Source organism: Anneissia japonica, unplaced genomic scaffold (genome assembly GCF_011630105.1).
Source record: "Anneissia japonica isolate Jap-2015-1 unplaced genomic scaffold, ASM1163010v1 scaffold287985_len465408_cov153, whole genome shotgun sequence".
Lineage (NCBI taxonomy): Eukaryota > Metazoa > Echinodermata > Crinoidea > Comatulida > Comatulidae > Anneissia > Anneissia japonica.
This window is the reverse complement of record NW_022719880.1, coordinates 440,967-460,629: the sequence shown is the minus strand read 5'-3', so window position 1 is coordinate 460,629 and position 19,663 is coordinate 440,967. Positions and strand designations below refer to the sequence as shown.

At 33.8% G+C, this 19,663-nt stretch overlaps 1 protein-coding gene and 1 long non-coding RNA gene across 2 annotated transcripts in view; one reads left to right on the top strand and one right to left on the bottom strand.

Moving 5' to 3' along the window:
• The first annotated feature begins 8,010 nt into the window (after window positions 1–8,010).
• Window positions 8,011–19,663, top strand: part of LOC117111100 (oxysterol-binding protein-related protein 6-like) — a 51,861-nt gene continuing 40,208 nt past the window's right edge. Inside the window, exons 1-4 of the mRNA XM_033253983.1 lie at window positions 8,011–8,032; window positions 8,431–8,528; window positions 8,781–8,882; window positions 11,778–11,925. Of these exons, the coding sequence (XP_033109874.1) occupies window positions 8,011–8,032; window positions 8,431–8,528; window positions 8,781–8,882; window positions 11,778–11,925 (370 nt within the window). The remainder of the gene's footprint in view (window positions 8,033–8,430; window positions 8,529–8,780; window positions 8,883–11,777; window positions 11,926–19,663) is intronic.
• LOC117111108 lies at window positions 18,615–19,202 on the bottom strand. Its single transcript, XR_004445815.1, has 2 exons — window positions 19,031–19,202; window positions 18,615–18,722 (listed from the first exon to the last, which is right to left on the bottom strand). It is a non-coding gene; the product is annotated as an uncharacterized LOC117111108 (long non-coding RNA).

Genomic DNA, 19,663 nt, shown 5'->3' with positions numbered 1-19,663 from the left:
ATCCATAATATACGGTAATATCTGTAATACAGTTCTTATGAATGTAAAATTCGTGTGGCATTACAGACTAACAGGCATTTTTAAATGACACTTGACAAGGTTCAATTTCCTGTAAAATTTTTAAAATTCTCAATATCACTTATCAAATAGCACGTTACATTTGGTTTCATGCCATCTACAGCATTCCAAAATTGTCCATAATTTACACGCCGTGTGAAGCTAGAAATTTTATAATTTTGCAGTGAGGATCCAAGATTTTAAAACTACTTGAATATAAAAGAAACAGGTATGGAGACAAAGCACTACCTTGCGAAACAACAATACTATTGTTGACATTGTATATTTAAATTTAACTTACTGTGGTCTAACAAGAAATTTAAAATACATGACAAAATTCTAGGAGAGAAATCAAACTCAACTAGATTTGAACTCGTCACTGAGGACGAGTTAGGTGATCCGCCGCACTTTGACCCACGAGGAAGTGTGTGCGGTGCGGATTGAACAATATTTAAATGCTGATAATGGCAAAATACGTTAATTTAGTTTGTTAAAAAAGAATTTAAAGCATTTAAAAAGATTTACTCATGCGTACGCGCACGTCATGATGCACGTGTGCATCTTAATGTCACTGTTGTCTCCTGATATAAGATATATATGTATCAACTTTCTTTGACAAATGCCTGTTGGTGAAGGAGTAATGATCATTCATAGTATTTATCATATATAAAAATTTAGTTTTTTACTTCAGATGGCACAATGGTGACGTCACAATGTCCGATCAGCTATTATGATAAAATTATATCTACAACTCATGTGCTTTTAGAATATGTAATAAAAATTGGTGGTCACCTTTCATCCTAAGGAGCTATATTTGATTATAAATAGGCGTAATTATAAGCATATGTAATTTTTGACGCACGTGTACGCGCACGTTCAGACGCGCGAACAAAAAAGTAAGATACCTAACATTACACCTTGACCTGTAGTATAAGCCCATTTAATATTATTCAGAAATGACGAGTGGTTAAGATGATATGATGTCATCAACGTTTTGAGAAAAGAAATAATTCAAAAAAAAAATTCAGATGGCAATATGATGACGTCACAATGTCCGATCAGCTATTATGATATATAATATAATAAAATCATATCTACAGCTCATGTGCTTTCAGAATATGTAATAAAAGTTTTTTATCCTAAGGAGCTATATACCTGATTAAAAAAAAGACATGATATAAAGCATATATTAATTTTGATGCACACGAACGCTCGCGTTATTACGCGCCCACAAAAATATAATGTACATAACATTTAACCATGACCTGAAGTTTATACCCACTAAATATGATTCAGAAATCATGACTGATTAAAGTGATTATGGGGTCATCAAAGGTTTCAAAATTAAAATATACTTAATATCATGCCTTTTTTTAATCAGTTATAGCTCCTGAGGATGAAAGGTGACCCCCATTTTTTTTAACGTATTCTAAAAGCATATGAGTTGTACAGTAGATATGATTTTATATATCATAATAGCTGATCGGACATTGTGACGTCACCATATTGCCATCTGAATTTTTTTTTAAAATTTATATATGATAAATATTATGAATGATAATTACTCCCTCACCAGCAGGCGAAATGAAAGTTGATACATATATATCTCATATCAGGAGACAACATTCTGTGACATTAACATGCGCACGTATGTCATGACGTGCGCGTACGCATGAGTATATATTTTGAAGTGTTCCAAATTCCTTTTTAAAAAAAAGCTGAAATAGCGTATATTTAAGCCATTTTCAGCATTTAAATATTTTTCAATCAGAACCGCGCACACTTCCTCGAGGGTCAAAGTGCAGCGGATCACCTAACTCGTCCTCATTGACGAGTTCAAATCTAGTCTTCTTTTTTTTATTCTTTCTTTCTCCCCTTTTCTGTTCGCACGATATCTCAAAAAATGCCACGAGTTACGCACAATCGCTGTCAACGAACATTTGGCTTGGTCTGGAAAAGTCATGGTAAGCTTTTCAACGCGCTCAGTCATGCATGACGTCATCTACTCGCAATTTTGCATTTTTACCTTATCGATCATATCAGCCTAACCAATTGCCATTTAGAAATGGTATTAAGTGAGCATTAACTTCGGGTTAATGTTGAATGTACTGTATCTTAATTTTACGTTTGCGCTTCATTACGCATGCGTTAAATTTTTAAAATGCTCAAAATCACTTTTTGACTAAATTAGAGCACGTTTCAGGCAATTTTGAGCATTTCGAAATTTTTTGAAATTTTCCACTACACGCGTGCATTTTTACACACGCAGCATGTACGGAAGCTGGACATTATGGTTTTTCACATAGTTTAGGTTCCTGACATTGTTTTCACAAATTTCCATTCTTTTTGGTCATCTTATGGCCAACAGCCATGCCGTATGTGCGCATCAAATATAGGTATCTTTGCGCAGATTTGTTACTGTAACATGTGCTTCTTAAAACAAAATTTAAAAACTAAAAGGGTTATGAATACTGTAAACATATTCATATTGAAACGCATTTGAAATAATGTACATAAATATATCTTACTTCCAGCTTATTAAGGCATCGTATCAAACCCTCTTTTTCCAATGAGTACGAGTTATTTACTTCGGTAACCTTGACAACAGATGTAGCTAATACAGCATTTGTTTTGGTATCCATTAGCGAATATGTGCCAAATGTTGCTGAATGGCCAGGACTATCAGACCGTCCGTCCCCTGCCACAATCAGATCTGTGTTGCCTTCATATTCTGGAAAAATAATGTTATAATTAGCACAAGAGGTTAAAAGGTAATAAAGTAGACCTGAAGCAAAGTGTAAACATTATAACACCTATTAATTATATTACAAAATTGCATTTATATTATACCTGATAGCATCTGTTGCTGTTGGCTGTTCCACATGGAATTGACAACTGGAAGTAAATACTTTCGTTGTATATAAGAAAAATCGTTTTCACTGAAAAATTTTAATTTGAAGGTGTCAAAAATTTCTGCAGCAGTGGTGTAGGTGTTTCCTGAATATAAAATTGATGCTGCAAGTAACAGGTTGCCAATAGCCATCTTGTTAGAAAGTGGCTGCGACCTCCATTCAAAGTGGTGATTATGCAAGCAAGTTCCATTTACAATTACCAAACTTCCTTTGTGGCAAGTTCAACCACAGGTGCAGCACACTGATTATCACCAAGACACTTGTTAAACAGTTGTTTTAACTGACTATTAAACACGTCATACTTCATCTCGCTCACAAAGTTTACATTATGTTCTTCAATAAATTCATCTTCAGATTCTTCATTGTCTGTGTCAGTATCACTTGGATGAAATGATATATCATTATCATAATTAGACGAAATGCCACTAAATAAACTTCCAAAAGATGAATTGTGACCCCTTACTGGTGTAGATGTTTTTGGTGGGGATTTGATGGAAAACCACTTGGTAGGCTATCATCCAGGGATGAACTTATTGGCTCGGTCTGTGTTGCAATTGACACATAAGTATTGGTTTTTTTATTAGAATGAAAGTGAATTATTCCATCAATACACTGGTGAATCTGAAATGAAAATATTTAAGCATGCTTAGGTTGCTAGTTATTAGGTCAGGTAGGCATTTTAATAATACCATATCAGTAATATTACTTTCTGTAGTATAGAGTATGAGGTAAAGTAGTTTACTAAAATAAGGCCAAAAAAAAATTGTTTGCCCTTTTTTTTTTAAACGATAGAGGCGGGTGGAAAAAGTTTTTTTTTAATTATTTTTTTTTAAGATCGTCATCAGATGGAATAAAAATAACCCACAGAAGCTAGAATTGCAATATCTTGCATCAAACAACAATTTTAGACTAATTTTTTTGTAGGGCATAGCAAAACTAAAAATTAATTCACTCACATTTTTTTTTTATTTGTAAAAAAAAAAAAAGTGTTGTGGTTTTTCCATCCCTATTTTTTTCAATGAGGAGGGCAAACCAACATTTTTTTTGGCCTAACAGTCCTACCTGACCTAAGATACACATACTACAATTATTTTAAGAAATCCAACATGTGTGCAAGTCCATAAATTCAGACATTATATTATTTAATTTTCAAGTTCTAGAAAATTAATTTTTATCAAGAAAAAAAAGTATATTATGAAAACTTTTTGAGAATAATTTAAATTATAATCTAATTATAATATTGTACGTCAGTACGTAATACTGTACTATTATTGTACGGTATTTTTTAATCAGTACAAAAATAATAAATTAAGCACTGAATCGATCTGTATCAATTTGTAATATAATTTTATTGGAAATGCGCAGGAGAAGCGACAAACAACTTCATGCATATCATTTAAACGCTAGCACTCGGGGAGAACAGTCAGCGTCCTATGGAAGCGAGCTTTTGATGACGAACTTGTTTTTTAGGCCTATAGTATTTAATGCTGACGAAACAAAACAGGAATAACAATTATCCACGCCTCTTCTTAAGAAAACTATTTAGGCTAAAGGAAGGTTTTTCATCGTCTTATTGATCGACTAGGCTCCTAGTAAAAAATTGAGTATTTTTGAACTAGGATACTGCCTTAAGGTCCTAGGCCAACAAGAGCATGAACCTACATGCTGAAATATATTACGGGATTTAATACAACACTGGACATAATGAGGTAGGCTAAGTAAAATTTCATTTTGTTCTCAATAAACTTGAGATCAACAAAAAATATAAAAAAAACCTAGATCTTAGGGCCTAGGCCTACCTACATTTGTTTTTTGAGGTCTGCTGCTGCTGCTAGCCCCGGGCTTTCCTAGGCCTAGATTTGTCGTGGGGGTAGATGAGGATGGCCTGGCATTCACTTCAGTCGCAGTTTTATGGTTAAATATTGTTGGAACAGCATCCTCATTTAGCTTATTTCGTCGTTGTTTTAATCCTAAAATTTCTGATCTGACATCTCGACTGAATGAACTCTGATCAAAATGAGCGCTGCAAATTCTGGAACCTTTTTTGACAGCTTATGGATTTTCTAACTTCATTGCATTTAACCATTTTAACCGTTTCTGGTTTGCCAAAGGTAGCCTGTGATAACTTACATTAGGCCTAGGCCTAGTATTTTGATTTTTACATCCAGGCACAATACACAAATTTGGCATTGTGATTTTTTTTTTTTTTTAGGGCATAAGCTAGGCCTTGTCGAGATGATATTATTAATTATGATGGACTTAAAAATTATTTTTAACTTTTATATTTCGCCGATGAGATGTTGACGTTGCTGTTTCATGTATCCAGGGCGTTGTCAAGGAGTCGGTGATTACTAAATTTAGGCCTAGCGTAATTTCTTTATTCCCAAAAATGAGCCACGACCTTCTTTTTTGATAAAGAAATAAAAATAAAATAGGGCCTAGTCCTAGTTACAAAAAAAATTATATAAATAATCAGTTTCTAAACTTGCAGTATCTTCATTATTTATTATACAATCTCATAGAGGAATTTTTAATAATTTCATACAATACTAGTTGTAGGCCTAAGCCTACACTTTCATAATACTGATTAGGCCTAGGAGACTTGAGTGATAAACAAGAAGAGTAGTAGTAACAGCAAAACACAGCAAAACACAGCAAGTAATGTATAGCGCCGCCAGCGGCAATACGATCTGGGGTTACTTTATTCGCCAATGACGTCACTGGCGAATTCGTAAATTACCTATAACTTTATAAAAAATTCCAAAATAAAGATAATAAAATTGATTCATTTTCCAATGAAATATGAAAAATCCCCTCAAAAACAAAAAATCGTTTTGCGAGTTCTCTTTTAAAAGATGGTGAAAAATAAGGTCTGAATGAGAAATAGGGGTCCTTTTTTGAATTTGGAGCATTTTTGGAGGGCCATAAATTTGAAAATAATAACAGAAAACGTTATGTGTTATGTGTTTTTTTCTCGGTCATTCTTTAATGTCGTTTTTGATATAATGGCCCTTAAGTATGGTGCCTTGATATTTTGTGTCAATTTTTGGCGTGCGTCTCACAATTGGAAAAATTGAACTTAAACAGCCATTGAAAACGTCATTTAAAAAAAAAGTTCATGTGCTCAGACTATACAGTAAATTTGAGAAAGTAGAAATAAATGTCTGATATTGTAACTAAAAGAAACTGAATGCGTAGTGTAGGCCGCGCTGGCCCCTAGGATCAGGAAGATAAAAGGCTAAAGAAGTATCAATATTTTATCAGTTTTTCAAAATAAAGAACGTAATCTTGAGGGTAGATTGACATTACAGATCATAAATTTACTAAAAATACCAAGCTAGGGTAGCAGTATAGGCCTATTGTCGAGTCTGCCTGCCAATCTATTTTGCTGGTCGTGCACGGCTCTATGCAACAGCTTGTTATGTTTACTCACATTTGCTAGGCATGCAAATGCAATTTAGTCAACTACTACTACGTAAATTTTTACTGTAGATCTCAGATCTTCCAAATCAAGAGACTATACTGTTACTGCATTTTGTTTTCATATTAAAAGAAAAATCTGCTTTATTAAAATATTAGTTGTTAATTCTGATTGAGCTGGGGTACCTTCTTTCAATACGAACATGACAGCTCTCTCGCTCAAGCATCACATGGAGCATGTGTGTGAAGCATTGGGCGTTTAGAACCATCCATTTTTCCCCGGGGGGGTATGAATATCAATTTAATCACAATTATATAGTAAAGACAGTGGATTATACGCATGTTGTAGGAGAATGCTTCACCAGTGGTTTAGCCTTTCTTGTCCCTTTCGGTGGTTCCCACCTAATATTGGTATACACAAACATAGTTCGCATCTATGGAAATTCAATTAATAAACTTTGTTTTATCAAATGTAAATGTGATTTAGCTTTCGTTTAATGCAATATCCGGTAGATTTTGATTATGGACAACGTTTCAATATACAATTTTTGTCACTAAAATTGATTTTTGTGGTCAAAGAACACATTAACACCAAGTGAATTATATATCAAATTACACTTTCATAGCCTAATAACAAAAGGAATTACTCTGCTATCTTTATTGGAATTTGTGCGATCGTGTTTTGAAACTTGGTAGGGTATTTTTCAAAGATTTCTTTATGCGCGAAGTCGGCTTGCTGGCTTTTACACCTCATTTTAAAATCCTGTTTTCTCTGCAAATATTTCATCAATATCATTAAAAAATATATACAAAGAATAAACCATGTTCTTTCAACCTACTTAAAGCCTTGCGAATGGTTAAGGTTATGTTACTGATTGTAACTTTTTTAGTGCAATTCAAATGTAGTTGATAGGATCTTTTTACTTAAAACATATAAGACACATCATTAAATTACAGAATTTGCTTTATATTAACATGATAAATGACATAAATATAAAATGTATATAAATATTTGCAATTCATACATAATCTCAATATATAATAGAAATACAAATACAGTAATCCAACAGTAATGTTAAAATTATTTATTTATTATTATTATTTCAAATTGTTTATTCGTATTATTTTTAATATTATTATTGCTAGCCTCACATAGCAATCCAAAGTGACCCAAAATACTGCATAGCAAAAATATCAAGAAGCGCAGCATTGTATAGCCAAAATAACAGTTAAAGCATTGTGACAGCTACTAACTTGCTTGTAATCGCTATTTGATGCTCAGAGATTGCTATATTTTTTGAAATGGGTGCTATATGACTGCTGTTATAAGCTATAGCAGTGACTCAAGCATTGTGACAGCTTCTAACATGCTTGTAATCACAATTGGTTCCTATATGACTGCTATTATAAGCTATATAGCTAGTGACCAGCTACTACCATGTTTTTAATCACTATGTAATGCTTTTTAATGATTAACCCAGCTATAGCAGACAATATCACTATGATTAAATAGCAATCAAGCACATACAAAATAGTTGATGTGCCACTGCAAAGATATTGCTATATTTTGTGAAATGGGTGCTATATGACTGCTGTTATAAGCTATTACAGGCTGTAGCAAATGACCAGTTACTATGATGCTTGTAAATGCTATTTAATTCTATGACCAATCCTGCGCTTTAGTGAAAAAATTAGTCTAAAAGTTTGGCGGACCCCAGCATTTTTCACAGACCCCCTGCAGGCCCCAAATTATTTTTTGCGGACCTGTATATGACCCCTCTGTAGACCCCAGGTTAGAAACCTTTGGTCTAAGGTACATACAGTATTGGTAGTATATTGTAGTCCATTTTTTTTCTAGTACTAGTATTATCAACCTTTTTATAAGCTTGTTTGTATTAATAAACAATTCATCTGGCCAAGCTATTTAGAGAATGCATGGGCTCTCAGGCCTATGTGAAATATATACAATATATCTTGATAAAAATTGTGCATAGGGAATTTATTTATCATGCATATGGCATCTATTTTGACTTTTTCTCAGATTTGTCAGAAGCAGAAGATACTATAGTAGAGCTGTCAAACATTCTTCAAGACTTGCTAAACACAGAGCTTCCACTGTATTCTGACACCAATGCCGATGTAAGTTCTGTACATACATTACACAAAGCAAAAAAAATGAAATGATGTCATACGTTGAATAATTAAAACCCCACAGTATTGGTTTATAGAAAATTTCAGTTACAGGTTTGTTTATTGGAAAGAAAAAACTTGAATATAACGTAACAAAATTCACACGTAAGATAAATTTGGAATATTAAACAAATTGAATAAGGTAAAGATGTTGTGGTGTTTTTTTTATAGGAAATAATTCTTGTTTATGTCTGTTATTAGCCTGAAGAAAGCCAAACCTTGAAAAAGAAGGCCAAGAAGTCCTTAAGAAAAAGTAAGCAAAGAAAACCCTCTGAAGAATTGACATCAGACACCAAAAGAATGGTAAAGACTCACTATTGATTATTAACAACTGATTTATATTATATTCTTTTTCTATTTGACACTGAAGGTTGTTATGGATAATGGTTATGGTGATTATCATAATAATCATATATCTTTACATGGTGAAATCATAACAGTTTATCTTGTGTGAATGTTGACTCCACGCAGCTCTCAAACTGGCTTGCTCCAACAAGAAGATTTCGAGTAAGTTATGCACCTCTTATATCAATGTCAACAAATTGTCGATACCGTACAGGGCTACTGTGTGACGAAAATCCAGGCCCAGTCAAATACCCATGTGGATCATGTAAAAATCCAGTAGCAAAAACTCATAGAGCAGTTTACTGTAATATATGTCAGTATTGGTTTCACATCAAATGTGTAGGGATCTCACCTGAACAATATAAACTTACAAAACCTACCATCTAGCACAAGATGGTACTGTGGGCACTGTCAATCCAAGGACGAGTGTCACCTATGTGAACAACACGTATCTGATAGTCAACATGCACTTAATTGCGAAAATTGTGAAAGGTGGTACCACACGAAATGCTGCAATGTGTCAAATGCACAGTATAGAAAATTACAAAAATCGCCAAATGTTGTTTGGCTCTGCTTATCCTGTGAACTACCAAATTTCTCAGATTCATTCTTTTTGGAAAATTCTGCATCGCCTGATTGTACAAACTCCTTTGAAATCCTAACTGATTATAGTGAGAGTGAATCAATCCAGGCAGATCCATTGCCCTCAAGAAATATTAAGCCTACTACTAATAGAAAATCATCTCATATGAAAGATAAATCCACCATCAGGTTAAAAATACTTATTTCAAATTGTGGAAGTATACGAAGTATATCAAAGCAAGCTGAACTACAAACACTAATTGAAACTGAAAACCCTGATATTGTTTTATGTACAGAGACCCACCTTGATGACACATATCCAATGCAAACAGGACTACCACTTGACTATAATGCATATTGAACTGATGACCACTAGGGTGCAGGTGGATCATTACTTGCATTTAAAGAACACTTATTAGTCTCTTTTGTTGAAAATGGAAATGCCGAAGCAGTATGAAGAAAATTACTTACTAAGAAAGAATACCTATTTTTATTGGGTCATTTTATAGAAACCCATCATCTGGACAGCCAATACCTTGAAGAAAACTTAAAGAAACTGATAATAAGTAACACTTTACCACTCCTTATATTAGGTAGTGACATCAATCTACCAAGTATAAATTGGGAAACGAACACAGTTAAACCAAATCCTCAATATGGCATGACCACCAACCAGAGGTTCATTGAAATAATGAACAATTTCTCATTGACACAGCATGTACATGAACCTACAAGATTGAACAAAATACTTGATGTATTCTGACCACCTACTCATCCTGTGTAGAAAATGTAGAAGTAATACCTAGTATGAGTGACCATTAGGCAGTTGTTTGCGATATAATCACCACAGTTAAAACTGAAAAGAAAAAGACAAGACAAATATATATGTTCAAAAAAGGAAACATGGAAGCTGTGAGAACTGAATTCAAGAAATATGACCACCAGTATGTTAAAAGGATCATTGGAAGACAAGTCAATAAATGAAAATTGGGTAACATTACGTGAAAATATTACAGGTATCATTAAATGCCATATACCACAAAAAACACTAAAATATGGAAGGGGCATCCCATGGATAAATAAAAAAATAAGAAAAATGATTAAACAACTGAAAAGGGCCTATAGGAAAACAAAAAGAACTGGGTGCAATTTCGCACTCTTAGGAATCACATCAGACGATGTCTTGACAAAGCACAAAATGCATACATTAGAGGAATTTTGAACCCAGGAAACCTTAAAGCTGCACCAAAGCATTTCGGGAAATTCATAGCCCATAAAAAGAAAGATAGTACTGGACTACCACCACTACTAACTCAGTCCGGCCACAAAGTATATGCAAGTAAAGTGCTATGGTAGTGTTTTTACTAAGGAAGATAATTCATCATTACCCACAATACAAAATCAATTCCCTAGGATGAAGGATTTTGAAATTGATACTCCAGGAGTACTGAAACCTCTAGAAAACCTAAACCCCTACAAGGCTCCTGGTCCTGACCAGATTCCCATACGTGTTTTGAAAGATTGTGTAGAAGAGTTAGCTCCAATTCTAACAAAAATTGTTAGTAAATCTTTAGAAACAGGAATTCTCCCGGACAACTGGGTGTCTGCAAAAATTTGTCCCATCTATAAAAAAGGAAGTAAGTCAATTCCTGCAAATTACAGACCAGTCTCACTGACGTCGGTGTCCTGTAAGTTACTTGAGCATATAGTATTCCATAATATTATGGCACATATCGAAAAATTTAACATTATCAAAGCTTATCACCATGGTTTCCTAAAGAATCATTTATGCGAAACCCAATTATTAAACACAGTCGAGGAGAATAACCATTACCTCGATCAAGGAAGCAAGAACCAAATTAATGTACAAATACTTGATTTCAGTAAAGCATTTGATACTATCCCACATCAAAGATTAATTCATAAACTTAGCAGATACGGAATGTCAGGCGAAACACTAAATTGGATCCAGTACTGGCTCACAAAAAGGACCCAGCGTGTTGTGATTGATGGAGAAATGTCTAAATCAACACAAGTAACATTCGTTTAAAATATGGAAAATAAAGTAGAGTACAATAAATGAGGTATACAAATACAGCTTAACTTCCCATTATGTGTTACCACCATTTGGCCTTGTTAAAATTAGGAACATATTTTGGGAGATTTGTTTTATAAAAAAGATATGTTCTGTAGTGAGTGCTTTTATTATTAATTACTATTGTTATTGTCATCATTGCCTTCTTCATCAGTATTTATTGCATGGTTTTGCAGAGACCCCTGAGCAACCCAACACTACTGGTTGGCAACCCATTATTTGCTGATGATGACAGTTGCAGTGTTGCATCTGGATTGACCTCTCTGACAAACCAGGAAACTGAAGGGCGTCGGCGAGAAGAGTTTTTTGATACAGCCAGTAAAGGTATGGAAAAAATTGTCTACAACTTGATATAGAATATAATGCATACTTTGTTGGTTATTGAAATTTGACAGAACTCATAATCGCACATAACCTAGATTTGAACTCGTCACTACGACGATTTAAGTGATCCATGCATGACATACTGAAATTTGGAAGACGATCTATTAAGGATAAGCGAGATACGCTCAAATGAGTATATAAATAATGACGTCATTGATAAAAAATTCAGATTTTAGAATTCGGATAGCAATGTGATGATTTCACAATGTCCGATCTGCCATAATGATCTATAAAATCATGCAAAATCACCATGTATCTTAAAGTAGCCTATAACTGATTCAATATAGGCATGATATTTAGTATTTGAACGGACTGCTTATTATTGCAGTTGATTTTACCCTTTTATTATTTGATTTTGGATGTTCAGTATTTTTGATGTATATTTATCGTTTTTACTACACTTGATTGGACTTTTGGTGCTGTGCTGTCTTTTTGCTGTTTCTTTGGTGTTTAATATTGAACATCTTGAAGTCGCAATTTGTAGCCCGAGAGTTGCTAACCAAGTTTGTATTCACATGCCTACGTCGACACTTTTGAACAGCTTGCTTGCGTCGTCACTAGAGGGCACACCTTAAGCCTGGCGCCACATTGATAATTCCGGACATTGACTTACCTGCAGCGTATGCTGGTTTTTTGCAGTATGAAACAGATATATATTTTAATTTGATCTGGCAGTTTCACCTACATATATTTCTCCACATGAACAGTGAATCTGATATGGTGCCACATGTTTTGTGTCTGTGATTTTTGTCCTTGTGTAAACCAGCATAAATCTTAGTGTGTTGAAAGGTTTGTAGTAGGAACTTATGCCATGTTTTCGGAAAATGTGGGCGATCCTGTTTGATGATTGATGGACATACGGAATTGCGACTTTAATCTAACTAATATGATGTTGCTGTTTTTCTTTATTTTTTGTTTTTGATTTGGGGATGTGTAATGCCCAGTCTCCATACCCATTAGCTCTTAGTGCTCTTCTAATGTGTTTTTTTAGTTCACTAATTTTATCACTCTGTTCTGTTATGATGTTTGATCTGTGCATTAATGATCGTACTACTGACTGTTTATGTTGAATGTGGTGGTTAGAACTGAAGTTTAAATATCGTTCTGTACGTGTGGGTTTGCGATAAATGGTGAGTCTAAGTGAGCCATGTATCAAGGTGTCTAGGAATGGGAACTGATCTTCCTCTTCTAGTTCAAATGTAAACTTGATGCTATTTATGTGAGTTGTAAAATATTCAATGTTGTACACATGTAGAACCACAAACGTGTCGTCAACATACCGAAAACACACGGACGGTGGATAGGGTGCAGAAGAGTGCTATGGCCTCAAACTTTACCATATATAGATTGGCGATGATTGGGGACACAGATATCAACGCATCATGGGAAAACTTTATGGACATTCTTGATGCAGCTGTGCGCGAAAGTATTCCTAGGATTTCTCGAAAAAATCACAGGAATTCTTGCCCATAGATTACGGAAGAATTAAAGAAGCTAACACAAAAGAAAAATATTTTATTTCGTAAAGCCCGTAAAACCAAGAAAATATCAGACTGGAATGCATACAAAAGAGTCTTATCTAAACATTTTGCTGCAAAAGCAACTCTGTACGACCAGTGGTTGTTAAGATATAGCTCCGTATATTGCCACCCCTGATTTGCATATATTATGCTAATAAGGTCAAAAAGCAGCACTTCCGGTCATTTTTGAAGAAATTGTTCTATTAGGGCAAGTATAAATATGTATCTGTTCAGTTTTAGAAAAAAAAATTACTCTCTACGACAAGTAGTTGCCAAGATAATGGTACCCTACATTTTCAGACTGACTATTTTGCATTTGCATATGAAGATGAGCATAAAAAAATTGGTGACTCATTTATTTGCAGCATACTTCAAAGTATATAATTTAAAAAAAAAAGCAAAACGATCATAAAATTCCACAGGATAACATAAGCCAGGGGTTTATTTAAGAGCCGGCGGCCGGCGCATTCGATCGGCTACTACGATGTTTTCGCCGGCTACTTCAATCAATGCTGTACAAAAATTAATACAAATACCACCAATATAAATAGTGAAACAGGCCTGTAAAGAACCTTATTTACCTACACGAAGTTAATTTGCAATAGTATGCATTCATTTCGATGTTCCTTTCTGTTGAAAGTTCGTTAAAATGTCTACCAATTTTCAGACTCCATTTCATGAACTCGCGGCGTAAACAAAGTTAAAGTTCAAAGTTCGGCAGTCGCGTCTTGGTGAGTCCATCAAAGAAGCCACGCCTCCAAATCACATGTTAGCCAATAAGTTAATAGAAATTTCTCCTCCACCACATGCTCAGGTGATGACGATAATACATCGCCCAAACTCTTACTGTACATTGGGCTTCCGGGTTTTCTTACCGCGGAGAAGAAAAAAACAGATCGTCGTTTTAAAATTAATTTTTGTATGACTATGAACCTTTTATTTTCATTTTATTTTTATTTTACTAGCCCTCTTTGTGATGACATAGATATTTCGGAAATGATAAATAATTAAAAAAAATCAACACTATTTCGGAAATGATAAATAATATAAAAAAAAACCAACACTGGCTCAAATTCGTTTACATTCGGTGGCGAAGGTAGCAAGCCGAACCAACTATATTGAATGCTGTTTACACTCACAATTTCAGAGTCATAGATAGCACAATGATTAAAACGGCAGAGCAAGCCAAAATCGTCTCAATTCACACATCACATGAGACATTTTATTTCCAATGTGGTATCCATTCCTTTTCGATATCTGCGTAAATTTTAGAACTATTTTTTGCTCTCCTTTAGATGTTTTCTTCAACGCAGATCTAGGGCATAGGCCTAAATGGTGAATCTCCACAAATTTCAACATGTTTTTGAAAAGTAAACAACTTCATCATTATAAAAATTGTATTTTCAATTTTTTTGGTGGATTTTATTAAATGTGTATAACTTTTTGAGATTCGCGAAAGTTTAATGTGGCGAAAACGGCCGAAATTATCAATTCGCGAAAGTTCTGGTTTACAGTATCTAGGCCTATTTAGGCTAGGTAGGCCTATGTATGAAGAATATGTAAAAATATCAACTTTTTTAGAGCTCAGTAATTGATTCTGAAAAACTGTTAAAAAAAAAAATGATGTAGAGAAATGCCATCAAATGGGCTTAAAAAACTCTAAAACCCTGGAGCGCAATGGCGCTTCCGCCCCTTGACCCCCGACCAGGGCTCTGCCCCTGGACCGCGATGGAGGCCTAGGCGGCCCCCTATACCCCCGGCCTATTTCAATTTACTCTCCTGTTACTTTCAAATTTCTCCTGCTACTCAAATTCTTAAATAAACCCCTGTAAGCCCCCAGACTATAATGACGCATCAAGAAAAAGTCAACTAGAAACTTTGTTTAATAGAACAGGAACCCAGTCAGATGATTCCTGGTAAATTTAAGCTAAATTGGATATTATTGAAAATTTGACACCTGAATTTTGACCTTTTGTATTACAATCACTATCTATCAGCACACAAGGTGGGCATGCTCCTTTAACCAGTGGCTTATCAAAAATGACAAGACTGTACTGTGTTAGTAACAGAAAGACTAACTAGGTTTGAAATCGTCAATGAGGACGAGTTTGGTGATCCGCCGTAATTTGGAAGCGCACAGTACTGATTGAAAAGGTATATATATGCTAAAATATGCTCTAATTAGTTTAAAAAAAGAGTATGTTTCAGCATTTTAAAAGATTTACACATGCGTACGTGCACGTCTTGATGCCCGTGAGCACGGTAATGGCACAAAAAGTTGACTCCTGGTATGCATACAGTATCAGGAACCCAGAATATGTAATGAAACGTAATTTTCAGCTTCAGTATGTGCTGTGCACGTGGAAATGGACGTAAGACGCGTAAATTATGGGAAGTTTTGGAATGCTGAAAATTACCTGAAATGTACTTTAAATTATCTGAAAAGTGATATTGAGGATTTTCAAATTTTAACACACACATACGTGCACGTCACGATGTGGATGGTAATGGCACACAAAATTTAACCTTGATAAAGTGTCATTTAAAAACGCCTGTTGTTTGGTAATGCCACACAAATTTTCCCTTCATATGAACTATATATTAGACTGATAGCGTCGAAATACACTCTGCCGCCCTCTGTTGTGGAGTTTTCACATAGATATTTGAAGAAAGAGAGATGAGAGGGGTCCAAAAAATTATTCATTTTGACCATGATGACGTCATCAAAATGAAAAATTAAGGCAAACTTCCAAAAGAGAATTGTGTCAGATATAACATACTCACATGTGGGAGAGGATCAATCAAGAATAAGCAAGATACGTTCAATGAAAATAATAATAATGACTTTATAAATTAAAATTCATTAAAAAAAAATTCAGATGGCAATATGATGAGTCACAATGTCCGATCATCCATAATAATCTATAAAATCATATCTACAGCTCATTTGCTTTCAGAATATGTAATAAAAATTGGGGGTCAACTTTCATCCTAAGGAGCTATAACTGATTAAAAATAGGTATAATTTTCAGCATAAATTTTGACGCACATGTACGCACACGTTAAGACCCGCGAACGGAAAATTAAGGTACATGACATTCAAACTTGTCCTGAAGTTTATGCTCACTGAATGGAAAGATGATATGAGGTCATCAATGTTTTGAGGAAAGAAAGATTAGGTCAAGGATAAGTGAGATATGCTCAAATGCGTATTTTCAAAAAACGACGTCATAGATAGGATTCAGTTTCTTTGAATTTAGATGGCAATATGATGACGTCACAATGTCCGATCAGCCAATATGATCTATAAAATCATATTTACAACTCGTGCTTTCAGAATAATATGTAATAAAAATTAGGGTCACCATTTATCCTAAGGAGCTATAACTGAATAAAAATAGGCCTGATTTTAGGATATTTTCACTGATCCCTATGTTTGGTGTGCACGTACGGCATTGCTATTGGCCATAAGATGACTGGAAAAATGGAAATTTGTGAAAACATATGTCAGGAACCCAAAATAAGTAAAAAAAACGTAATTTCTAGCTTCCATACGTGCTGTGCGTGTAAAAATGCGCGTGTCTAGTGGAAAATGTAACAAAATTTTGAAATGCTCAAAATGACCTGAAACGTACTCTAATTTATTCAAAAAGTGATTTTGAGCATTTTGAAATTTTTACACGCGTGTGTACGCGTTATGACGCGTACCCAAAATATTTTGGTACGTGACATTCAACCTTAACCTGAAGTTTATGCCCACTGAATATGATTGAGAAATGATAATTGGTTAGGATGATATGATCGCTAATGTAAAACACGCAAAATTGCGTGTAGCTGATGGTCACGCATAACTGAGCACTTTGAAAACCTTATTGTATCTATTCCAGGCCAAGCCAAAATGTTCGTTGAAGCGTTCATGTTAGTAGCTCTTGGCAATTTTAAGATATCGTGCTAACAGAAATGGGGAGAAAGAAAGAAGAATAAAAAAGAAGATGAAAATGATGAAGCTGACAATAACAAGAGGTGATCTGCTTTTTGGGGTTTTGACCTATGTATTGTTTGACCCCAAGCTGTGAGCAAATTTTTTTAACATATAGTTTGGTAAAATCTCATGAATTATTCATAATCATCCTTAGAGAACATTTGTGCATGCGTTATTTTCAAGTTGGTCTGTGCATCGCAAGGAACTTAGTGTTCAATTAAAAATTTTTTAGCAGAAATCAGGGATTTCAAAAGTTTTGAAAGTAGGAGGCTGAATCTAAAAAGTATCAGGCGCACCATTTATCATCAAAGTTCAGATTGGGGGGGAGGGCATGGTCGGGAAATTTTTTTTTTCTAGATGCCAAGAAATGGCCTTTCCTGCATTCTTGGAGCTCTGTTTATGGATAAATTTTATTAAACAAAATAATGTTGTTTTGTAAGATTTTTTGGTTTTATTCAGCTGGTCATAATGTTGAGTTGTATCATACTGTACTAATATACAGACATATACAAAAGTAATAATTTGTAATAAGTGAATTTATTATTTAAAAAAAAATCCAAAATGACTGATATCATGACATTACTGAAGTACAGTAAAACATTTCGTTTCTGCAAAAGGTAGGTATTTATTGTAGTAACAGGCCCGGATTACTGTTTCACATACTGTGGAAAATAATAAATAGAAGTATTGTATATAAAGGTACTTGTTGCATGTAATAAATTACCATTCCCTTTCCTTATTTTAACATATTTAATACATAGAACATTCTAGAATAACATTTTATTGATCAAAGAAACTGTGTAAACCACATTGGTAATTTTAGGAACACATGACACCATGTAGAATCCAAGAGTAATATATGGAAGCTTCTGTAATCTTGGGTACTTTAGAGGCAAATAAGTCTAATTGGTTAATGATGATGTAAGGTGACCAATGAGGAACTTAGGCAATATAGAATGCTCTGGAGTTGTACAGCTAGGGTATATAAGCTGACAGTTTTATCTTTCTTTCTATATTGATACCGGATTCTTGTTGGAGTTTATACACAATAAAAGTTTATTTGAGAGTTGTTTTACAACATTGTCAGCTGTGTTTATATTTTATATGTCAAAGAAGGATTCCTAGTCATTTCTATACCGCTCGAAAATACGTCAAGTAGGAATTCATGACATTGCATATCAATTGTGTGGTTGCTCCTGGATATAATCAGCTATAACCTTATCATGAGTTGGAGTCTGAAAAATAATATAAAACAAATAAATAAAAGCATCACTAAATAACTTATAATGTATTTAATTTATTATAATAATTATTATTATAATAATAATATAATAATGATAATATATTATTATAATATATATTTATATGTATAATATATTATTATATAATATATAATAATTATTATTATAATTATTATTATTATGATTGTATATTATAATAATCAAATCATTGCAATATGTATAAGCTTATATAATTTAATTTAATAATTGAAAAGAACAATCCTACATAAGTACAGTAATTAGCATTCTACATACTTAATTACCTTTTTTGAAATTGCCCTCAGCCAATAGGTCTTCAACATGTGGCTGGACATCATCTTCAGCTACATGATCATCATGATTGCTGAAATCATCATCTGGAAAAAAATTAATGATTTTTTTTTAAAGCTTTAAAAAATATCATATACCAATAGGAATTACAGTACTACTACTCCTGGTAATGTAGACAAGTTTATAAGATATAGCCTGGTTGTATAACTGCTGAAATGAATTTTAGCGGGAAAAAAGTAAAGGAAAATTAATTTTCGGTTTTTCTGAATCAACATACCCTATAGTGTCTCAGAAAAAAAATCCCCATGCCTAGGGCTTGGGCAATTTTTTTTACAGCACTTTGAAATTTTGGCCTAAAATACCCTATTTTAAACTATTTAAAATGGGGGTAGGGGAAATAACTTTATGTTTTTGGTCACTTTTACATTAACTGTGGATATGAAATGTATCAAAAACCTGGCTATATAGTTACTCATCACTCTAAATTTGATCGGAATGATGACGTCATCATGATAAATTCCAAGATGCCGTCCATTATTGTGGGAAAAACTATGTTTTTATTGTAAAAATAATTTTATTGTTATCAAAGTACAATACAATCTCAATACAATATTATACATACAGGA